The sequence below is a fragment of the Esox lucius genome, chromosome 21 (assembly GCF_011004845.1).
Source record: "Esox lucius isolate fEsoLuc1 chromosome 21, fEsoLuc1.pri, whole genome shotgun sequence".
In the NCBI taxonomy this organism is placed as follows: domain Eukaryota; kingdom Metazoa; phylum Chordata; class Actinopteri; order Esociformes; family Esocidae; genus Esox; species Esox lucius.
This window is the reverse complement of record NC_047589.1, coordinates 15,335,128-15,345,896: the sequence shown is the minus strand read 5'-3', so window position 1 is coordinate 15,345,896 and position 10,769 is coordinate 15,335,128. Positions and strand designations below refer to the sequence as shown.

The following is a 10,769-nucleotide window of genomic DNA, read 5'->3' as shown; positions in this document are numbered from 1 at the left end:
TAGACACCTACCCAAATAGATTAAGTGCTGTAATAAAATAAAAAGGTGCTTCAACAAAGTATTAGTTTATGGGTGTGCACACTTATGCAACCAGGTTATTGTGAGTTTTTTATTTTTCCCCCTTGAAGATTTCTGTTTGTTTTTCAATTGAATTGTTCACGTTATAGATCACATAAAAGGTTGAAAAAGTTCTGACCTGATTTATCTTTGTCTCATTCTTTTACATCACAATAACCTGGCATTTTAACAGGGGTGTGTAGACTTTTTATATCCACTGTAGTTATCCAACAGCCTCTTAATTGATGCTGCAAGTAAATGGCAGCTGATTATTATTATTATTATTTTACATAACAGGTACAATTTTTAGGTAATGTACCAAATAATGTAAAGAATGAACATTGTAATTAATGTTTATAAATAAACCCTACATGCCATTGGCCAAAACATTCAGTCCTGCCTAAAGAGGACAGAGGCTACCTTGCGACATGCGGAAACACTTGATTGTAACATCATTTTTGGCACCCAAATGTCTGACTTTGTGGGAAAAGGGCTCTTTCTCTTAGGCTAACATGTTTTCATAACACTTTTTGAGTAAATAATTTAACAGCGAGGCAAGAGCACCCACTTGGCAGAGCACCTTAGGGGAGCCATCACCTTAAGCCTGCAGGGAGGATAGTGAAGAGTGAATAGAGCTCCCACTCCCTCCCTAAATTTCATCCTAGATGCATTTCACCTCACCCTCTTTTCAGAGGAAGCCCACAGGAAGACAGGTACTCTTCACTTTACACTTGTTAAGGAAACTGGTCAAAGAAAAACGGAAGGGGGGAGTCCGCAGGCATCCTTTGCGGGAAACATGGACATCAACCTGTGTTTAGAGAGTAACTGGCCACAGTCAATGAAAGTTAGCACATGTACTGCAGATTGGCTAACTTTCGTGAGGATTAGTACAGCTTGGTGCTTGCCATGACAGGGTGGTGTGTTTGATGACCAAAAAAATGTATGGACTAATGTATGCACTACTTACTGCAAGTCAGTCTGGACAGCAGTGACTGCTAAATTAAATTAGGTCATAAATGCAAATCCGAATTAAAAGACTGTTTTTTCAGATTGGAAAGGCTATGTTCTGTCTTTCAACAAGGTCATTAAACCTAATTGCTCCTAGGTTGGTGCTAAAAATTACAGTGTTTTAAGTCATACAAGGTAAAATAAAAGTAAAAAATAATGTTTGACGGGTCTATTCATTTAAAAAAAATAAACACCCAATTGCACATTATTGTAAGAGTTGGTAGTAACCCTCTGACATATTTTCAGTGTAGATCACAAACATTTATTCAAACAAAACCAAAAGTAAAATATAGACTATTCATACAGGAAAATGCTTTTCAATGCTCGGTAAAACATTTCATTTCAGAATCAAATTGATTTCCAAGCATTATATGTTTTTCTTTCCACACATACTTGAAACAAATAGTGCAGATTAGAGAAATCAAAAGGGTTATTTTGGATGAATAGATTTTTTAAACTTTTACAAATATTACAAACAAATTATGAAGAAAGGCTAATATGGCCTTAAAAGGTTTGTGCTTTCTGAAATATTTTTTATCCACCACACAGATACAAATATATTTACATTTACCAAATGCAACAAAACTCTTAAAAAATATGACATTCAGAAATGTAACACAAAACAGCAATGTGCATGTACAGATTAAGCTACGTACAATACATCTTTTGTATTATCCCTCATGTATATACACAATTAATATGCTGGTTGGTGTCTTCAGAAAGAGCCCTATACATTGCTGTGTGTGCAAACTTGGGCCCACATCTTATTCAGGAGAAACCTCTGGGAGACGTTTTTTAGATGCATCTTTAACTTAAATAGTAATTTTAATAAAATGTAAAGATTAATGCATTACAACCATAGGCATTATGTTCTGACATAGGTCCTTTTTCAACTGAAAATAAGCATTTCAGACAGGCATCACATTCATGGGTCTACAGGCTGTATATGACCAGTATTCTGTACTCGTCCTACTGATTTGTGTTCATTCCATTAACTTCCTTATAGTAGTTGAGCTCATCCAAGAGCCTCTTGTTTTGGGCCTCCAGCGTGGTGAGTTGAGCCTCCAGACAGCGAATATAGTCTCTCTTCCTTCGCCGGCACTCTTTTGCTGCCTCCCTGCAAGAAGCACAAGCAACAGGGGTACCTCATACTACTCAGTCTACTCGCTCCACAACTTGCATGTGGATAGGTTAAATGGTAGGCCTACTGTATATGACGACAGTCACAAACATGGACATGATTGTCTTTTAAACACGTGGAATGGAAAGGACAATGTTTCTTTGTATGCTTTCGGTGTGCAATAGCACATGCGGGACATCGAGTGAAATCGGCTTCTCTGAGAGACAGGGAACTGTAAACCGCACAACCTCAAGCCTCTAGCAGTCAATCTGTTAAGTCCCACATGACTGACCCATGGTCATTCAGGTTTGCGGCAATAGATGTCTTTAAGAGCTTTTAGTTCCTCAATGAGAGTCCTGTTTTGATTCTCAAGCACAGCCACCCGATTCTCAAGACATTTGACATATTCCTTCTTCTTCCGTCGACATTCGCGGGCAGCCTCCCTGGAACAACACAGTCTCGGTTTAAAGACTGACAGCAACAGACACAGAGTCCATTACAACACCACACCCTTTAAGTAATATTCAAATCAAAAAGAAAGAAAGAAACAGACACACCATCCGCACGTCAATAACAACACAACATCCATTGAGTATCACGAAAATTGAGACAATGACAAATTTATCCATGTCAAAAGCATCATGCAAAAGATTCATCAATGCAATAAAGACATTAAACATGAATTCAGTGCAAAAAACTATATAGAACCTACAATGGTTATTTAGCTGTCTCCAAAGGAGAACAATTTCAGAAACCTTTTTTGGTTCCAAATAGACATGAAACACAAAGCCATTCTTCAATGGAAGTCTGATAATGTACGTTTTCAGTAGTTACAGGTACGCGGAAGCTGCTATCCCTGCATTTAAGTTGCACATGCACCTTGCACATTCAATTTGCCTTCATTGCACGTTTAAAGTTGCCATTGTACTTGTATTTTTCAGTTGTTACATTAACACCGATCAGCCATAACATTATGACCAACTGCCTAATATTGTGTAGGTGCCCCTTTTGCCACCAAAACAGCCCTGACCTGTCAAGGTATGGACTCCACTAGACCTCTGAAGGTGTGCTGTTGTATCTGGCACCAAGGCATTAGCAGCAGATCCTTTAAGTCTTGTAATATGCGAGGTGAGGCCTCCATGGATCGGACCAGTTTGTCCAGCACATCCCACAGATGCTCAATTGGATTGAGATCTGGGGAATTTGGAGGCCAAGTCAACACCTTGAACTCATTGTCCTCAAACCATTCCTTAACCATTTTTACTCTGTGGCAGGGCGCATTATCCTGCTGAAAGAGGCCAAGAGGCACATGGTCTGCAACAATGCTTAGGTAGGTGGTACGTGTCAAAGTAACATCCACATGAATGGCAGGACCCAAGGTTTCCCAGCAGAACATTTCCCAAAGCATCACACTGCCTCCGCCAGCTTGCTTTTTTCCCATAGTGCATCCTGGTGCCATGTGTTCTCCACGTAAGCGACAAACGTGATTCATCAGACCAGGCCACCTTCTTCCATTGCTCCATGGTCCAGTCCTTACGCTCATGTGCCCATTGTAGGTGCTTTCAGCAGTTGACAGGGGTCAGCATGGGCACCCTGACTGGTCTGTGGCCACGCAGCCCCATACGCAACAAACCGGGATGCACTGTGTGTTCTGACACCTTTCTGTCAGTACCAGCATTAACTCTTTCAGCAATCTTAGCTACAGTAGCTCGTCTGTTGGACCACAAGGGCCAGCCTTCGCTCCCCACGTGTATAAATGAGCCTTGGCCACCCATGACCCTGTCGCCAGTTCACCGGTTTCCCCTTCCTTGGACCACCTTTTGATAGGTACTAACCACTGCAAACCAGGAACACAGTTTGGAGTTGCTCTGACCCAGTCATCTAAACATTACATTTTGGCCCTTGTCAAAGTCGCTCAGGTCCTTACGCTTGCCCATTTTTCCTGCTTCTAACACATCAACTTTGAGGACAGAATGTTCACTTGCTGCCTAATATATAACAGCCACTGACAGGTGCCATGATAACGAGATTATCAGTGTTATTCACTTCAACTGTCAGTGGTCATAATGTTATGGCTGATTGGTGTAAGTCTACCTTGGGGACCTCATTCCTGCTATCTCTGCATCCCAGTTGCACATGCTACTTTCAATTTGCCTCGACTGCACATCTTGAATTAGCAATTCGTATCCGCACAACTACTTATCACACTTGTAACATACACTATACTTAATACTTGTACACTTTTCTGCCCTCCTCTAGTTGCCTTAAATGCACATTTAGTATTGCCATTTGTACTGCATTTGCCGTCATTGCACATCTATACATTCCACTTGTAATATACATATACTTATGTATATTACAAGTAGAATGTATACTTTATTTCAAGTGCAAATAGAAGAGGAGCATTTCTGCCCTCTTCTATTTGCACTTCTGGATAGATGCCAACAGCATTTCATTGTATTGCACTTGTTCAATGACATTAAAGTTGAATCTAATCTAATCTACCCTCCATGCTCATAGCCTATTTCAAAGTGTTGCTATTAAAATGGCTTTATTTAGAGCATCAAGAAAATTAAGTGTCTGGAGTTTGCTACACAACACTGGAACTTGGATTAGAGAGCTCTCTGGCCACTTATGAAGGAATGGATTAAGATGATTTTATACAGCCCTTTTGGTCATCTACCAAGTCCTTTCTCCTCGCCTCGTCTCATTTTTATTATTATTACTTGGTTTTGTAAGATTACTCAGTATCAAGAAAATCACTTCACAAATGTAAGACCTTATACAATTAGTATACCTGTTCTTCATGAGGCGGAGCTCTCTCTTGCGTGTGGCCTCCTCAGCCATTTGCTGGGGGCTGTGCATGGACCCTGGAGACTCAACCATCACTACACCCTGAGGCAGGCTGGAGGTGGGTGTGCAGATCTGGTAGCCGGACATTTCACCAGTGGCAGCTGGGAGAAACACAGACAGTAATGTAGGCAGTGAGTCAGCCTGATTTGGAACTCACGGTAGGCCACTACAATACACTGGCTGCTAAATTGCTGAATAGAAGGCCTCCACAACTTAAAATACGTTTTGAAAAGGCGGCCAAGAATAACTACAGTAAAGTAATCCCAAATATAACTACAGTAAGTACAAACTCTATAAGGTAATAATAACAAACAATTAATTTAAATAGGGGACACTACTTAATTTAAGACACTACTGCAAACATCAAGGAGTTGAGCTGATGGGAATCATCTGCCTTCCTCCTTGCTTCAGGTACAATAGAGCAGCTACACAAAACAGAAGGCCCAATACCTCACTTGACTTACCTGGACCACCTGTTGAGACATTTTGTCAAGTAAATCAGGGGAAAAGGGGACTAGAATGCTATTTTAAATATTCAGAAACTCATAGTAGTCTAAGAGCCATTACACATAAAAAAGACAATGCGACATACACTGCCATTCCAAAAATGGTAGCACCCAAAGTATGGATACCTACGTGGGAAAAGAGTAGTCAAGCTGATCACTACAACACTGAAAGTGAAGTTATCTGACAAGTGGCTGCAAAGCCCAATGGGCGATGCAAACTGGTTTCGTCACTGCAAACTAAAAAAATACCAACATGATCTGGGGAGCCCAACTATGCATTAATATGTACTAATATTGGCAAAACTGTAGTAATTGGAGGATAGCTGTTATCCAGGATCAAATATGTTCTTTTCAAGCTATGAAAGTACAGTACATCATAATGAAAGACTAAAGAAATGCAAATAACATATACAGTGGATTGTATGCTAAAGAGACCGATACCAGGCTGTGTATAACCAAAAAATAGTTTGGAGCCAACAAGGCACAAACCAGCCCTGCTCAGATGTGTGGAATAGCAGGGTGACCACTGGTAATCATTGCTGACCTAATTGACAACATGCAAAATGATATATATATACATAAAAATATTCTGCAGGTGGTCCTCGACTAGGTGTCCGCGATATTTGGGAATACTTGACATTAAAAAGAATGAAAATCTCTAATGCAATTCATTCAGTCACTAAAAGATGAGTATTCACGGGAGGATTAAGAAATAAGGTCCTCATGTCATCCAAGTACTTCTGTGTATAACTCAATCCAAACTCAGAAAAGGTTCCTCTGTAGTAGAAAGTCTGATAAAGCACTGACAGAGAAATAGATTTTGTTTCTCCTATCTAGGCTACAGTAGCATACTTATTTTTACATTTACTTTCTCAGTAGTACGGCTCCCAGCATATCATCTAATATGGTGATTAATTTGCTTTCGCAAAAGGAACTGACTGTAATCACAGCACGACTGAGACTGACGTCAATGTCCATCTTATTCGCTGATTAGCATTTACATTTCCCTGCTGGGGTCCTGTTCCAGGAAAACTAGTGACGTCAGCCAGTGTGTGTTTGTGTCTCTGTGTGTGCTTTGAGTGGGTAGAGCATTGAAGCATTTCACAGAGGGAGAGTGAGGGGGGAGGGCGAGACGGACAGGCAGAGCAGAGCGAAAGGAAACAGAAAATGTTTCAATACTATTCAGCTTGTTGCATTAAGCCTTTCGCAAGAAGACTGATCTTTCTCGTGATATTTTCCATTTTGACTATATGGATTATCAATACATGACATGTAATTATAATTTCTTAAAATCTATTACCAATAAAACAACATATGATATCTGGAAGGCTCATCTCTTAGGACATTTTCAATACCTTTATGACATAGTAAGTGTTCTCTTCGTGTTATTGTATTACACTCATAAAGAGGTCAAAACAAACTGAAAATAATTTCAATATTAATGTCTCTGTAGAAAGCTGAAATTATATCATGCAGTAAAAATATTTCCATTTTCAATTAAATTATTAAAGTGAACATACCAGACTCTGTCTCATCCCCAGTAACAGCCATGTCTGTTCTTCAGGAGATCCAGAAGAAACCTTCTCTCTCAGCTCTCTAACTCAAATGTTTCACCAGCTATGTGTGCAATCACAATTAAGAGCACTGACATCACTATGACATAATTGGCCTCCTGATGTCAATGATGACATGCATTGCTCTGTGAGCCCTCCCCCTACACTGGTATGTACCTGTTTCTTGTGTGTATTTTTTCTACAAAAGGTTTGAGTTTCTTCTCAAATCTTCAAATATATTTTATTTAAGATTATTGTCCTGATTGCTTTTTATAATATTACTCTCAGGCTTTGTGTCACTTTGTGACAACTGCTGATATAAAAAGGGCTTAAAAAATAAATGTGATTGTTTGTTGGGAAATGTATCCCAAAGAAAAGGCAAATATGCCATGCATATTATTCAAGTAAACATAAAAAATTCCAAGAGACATTATACTTGTGGTACTAGAGCTCCTTCTTTTGGCAGCAGCTACTTATATTTGATTTTGGGATGCATAGGAGGTAGGCTTGCTTTGATGTTTATCTCTCCAGAAGCTGAAGGGAGTTGCTGTTATGAGACAGGGTAGTTGATACAACTGGATATGAAGATAGGAGCAAAAGGGGAGCAAAATGGGGTAAAAAGGAATAGCAGCATGTATTTAGAGGACTTCCACTCTTTAGCAAATTGACAGACTGTTTAAGTCTGAACAAACTAAAAAAAAAAACACCAACGTGTTCTGCAAAGAGAGAACAATTATAGAGTTCTAATATTTGCATAATCCTTCCGGTTGGATAGCGGTCGATGTTAACCAGAATCAAATCTGTTCTTCTGAAGCTCATTAACGATGATTAATTCTGTTCTTCTTAAGCTCATTAATGAAAGTACGTTCATATTTAAAGACTGAAGAAAGGCACATAACAGAACAAGAAGTAGGATGTAAGCTAAAGGGACTGATCCCCAAGTCCGGTTGTCAGATCCCCAACCAAAACATACGTTGGGCTTACATTACACTACATTTTTTTAGGTTTACAAGTGCAATTGTTTAGGAACTATACCTAGGGCTTGTTTGCATAATAATTTCAATTGTGTTTGAATCTACACCGGAATGTTCTAGACATACAACGTATTGTAGCCGTCAAACGCAGGAAAATCGAGCGATATGCGTGTGCACGGCAAAGAAACTTGATACAGTTCCCGAAAGAATCGTCTTACACTTGCCACTCCAGGGGGGCTCTATCGAAATAGCAGCACACTACCTCGGAAGGTGGCGTCTCCAGTAAACAATACCTTTACAAACAAAATAATCTAGCCACTTGAGTGTTGTCCTATACGTCTCGGAAAATGTAGCGTAATGTTAATAACCGCCATGTTTCTGTGCAGTGCACAACCATATCGTTCGACGGATGGCCACAATCCTACTTGGAAGGTTTTGAACATGCCGGTGTAGTTTCAAACGCTATGGAAATTATTTAGGCAAGTCTAGCTAGTGTTTTATTTTCTCTATCGTAATGATAAGTATTAGGGTTAATATTAAGGTTATTAGGGTTCATTGGCTGGCCTCTCTGGAGTTCAGCCCACTCCGAAGCCAGACCTACATATTTCAATCTTGGGACCGAGGGTGCAAGACCTGGCCACGGTCTTGGGACAGCAGGTCCTCGCAAACACAGCAGTTGCCATGGAGACCCGTTCAACAAAGGAAGGACATCTGGAAACCAAGGTTTCTTGGGCTAGCCATGAGCCCCAATAACCAATGACAGACCCTCCACATGCATGGTGTCCAGTGTAGGCTGGACAAGATCCACTGGGGCAGGATCAGTGGCCACTGCTCCACCAATGTGTCCCCACCTAGAATGGCACTCCTATCAAGAGGACATTTTCTTTTTATGTTTAAAGATTCTGTGTAAAGCTGGACTACTTCTGCATGTGGATAAACTGTGTTTTCTGTACTAGAGGGCCAAGAACAGATGGAACAGCTCCAACAAATTCAATCTGAAACCCAGAGTATGAACATGAAAAACTTGTATGGTAGGGTTTGCTGCCACCTGCTGGCAACAAGCCAATCGCCCACATTGTTGTATTTATTTCAACTTTATTTAATCAGTTAAGCAAAATGTCAAATTAAATTTCAATTTAAAATGACAACCTGGCCAAAGGCATAACACATTACATTACCTTGTACCAACACATTATTGCCTTGCATAAAGAATTGCTGACTGACATCCCCTGTCTCCTGGGAGTACTGGACGATGGCTGCAGCCGACTGGGGCTTCACAGAGTTGGACAAGGGAAGGGGCTGCAGGCCCTGTAGACCCCCAGGAAATGCACTGCTTATCTGGATGGCACCATCCTGAGTGAAGGCAACTAAGGAAAGCACAGTCAGTAAATACCACACAGTGCCTGTCTCCATTAAATTACCAAAACTACTATAGATTTTCACAAACACTAATATACATTAGGATGTTCAAAGAAGCATTTATTTATCTACTAGTCCAATGTAACTCAGTTTTTAGAACATTAATTTACAACGCCTAGTTTGTGAGTTCAATTCCCACTTAGAGTAATGCAAAATAATATGAAAATGTATGGACTTAAGTTGCTCTGAAGTGTCTGTTAAATTACTTAAATGTACATTTAATTTTGGAAGACATCTCTTCCAGAAACTTACTGAACTGGCCGTGGTTTGTCTGATATACAGAGGCTGGCCTAATGGGCGCTGGGGTGACATTGCAAGGTGCAACCTCTTCTTGTATTTCTTCAACTTTAGTAACGACGGTATCTGGAGACACTTCTCTGAAGGTAATACAATTTGCAAAAGTAACTGTGAAATATACATAATTGCTGATAATCTACACTTTAATACAACGTTGTTAAATAGGCTACCTGCATGTCTGTCTCCTGGAAAGGCGCTCTCTCCTTTTGTGTATGTTAGAAACATCTTCGTTTTTGGCCTCTAAGTTTGCTCTCCTTCTTGCTACCTAATAAAAAAAATAATCCATTAAGTAAAAGAAGAATCAGACAGTAATACAGATGTGCACTGCACCTATGTAGCTGATAACAGCATCACAGAAATCTACTACACAACATGCCAACTATATTGAGAGATATCTATTTTTACAATTAAATTACCTGTGCCAGAGCTGATAATACACCACTGCTAGCCTGCTCCTGCACCTGAGAGTCAATACTTGCCATGATTGTTGTCCTATAGAGAATAAAACTGCCGACAAATGAATTGGTTGATTGGTTGTCATTTTACTCCATTACTGTTAGAACTAACACCGGACACTGAATAAAGGCGTCAAAAGAGTAATGCTAACTACTGATTGTGACAGGTGGTAGCAAGGTTTGCGAGGTTGCGTATTGCTACTGACTACTCATAACGATGCAGTGCTGTACTTTTGTCCGTTGGCATGGGTAAGCAAAGTGGTGGCAGTAACGTTTACTAAAGTACTACTTTAGTATCTACTAAACCACTACATTTTACATATCATAGCAGCTAGCTCGGTAATAAGCAATATCTACATAAGTTAGCCAATTTAGGTACTGTGGGTAGCTACCTGTACTATGTTTTATAAACTTACAAGTGTGTGCTCTACAGTTATTTTGTGCCGTGTAGATAGCTAGCTAGCTTTGTATAAATATTTCGTTTGTTCCATGGTTGACTCATCACTGATTACCACGCGACTGGGTTG

The 10,769-nt window shown here is 40.0% G+C and overlaps 2 protein-coding genes across 4 annotated transcripts in view; one reads left to right on the top strand and one right to left on the bottom strand.

The window, feature by feature from the left end:
- Positions 1 to 211: 211 nt before the first annotated feature.
- Positions 212 to 10,769, bottom strand: part of LOC106024841 (cAMP-responsive element modulator) — a 13,074-nt gene continuing 2,516 nt past the window's right edge. Inside the window, exons 2-7 of one of the 2 annotated variants that reach the window (XM_034289370.1) lie at positions 10,204 to 10,279; positions 9,958 to 10,052; positions 9,743 to 9,867; positions 9,250 to 9,438; positions 4,983 to 5,139; positions 212 to 2,628 (exon numbers count right to left, since the gene is read on the bottom strand). In XM_034289370.1, coding sequence (XP_034145261.1) covers positions 2,484 to 2,628; positions 4,983 to 5,139; positions 9,250 to 9,438; positions 9,743 to 9,867; positions 9,958 to 10,052; positions 10,204 to 10,279 — 787 coding nt within the window. In that variant the 3' untranslated portion in view covers positions 212 to 2,483. Of the gene's footprint in view, positions 2,629 to 4,982; positions 5,140 to 7,064; positions 7,254 to 9,249; positions 9,439 to 9,742; positions 9,868 to 9,957; positions 10,053 to 10,203; positions 10,280 to 10,769 lie in introns of those variants that run through there. The other variant, XM_010885632.5, reaches the window with a different exon arrangement.
- Positions 9,786 to 10,769, top strand: part of cul2 (cullin 2) — a 25,415-nt gene continuing 24,431 nt past the window's right edge. The window contains exon 1 of one of the 2 annotated variants that reach the window (XM_034289369.1): positions 9,786 to 9,873. The gene's annotated coding sequence lies outside the window, so the exon portion shown is untranslated. Of the gene's footprint in view, positions 9,874 to 10,419; positions 10,492 to 10,769 lie in introns of those variants that run through there. The other variant, XM_013139584.3, reaches the window with a different exon arrangement.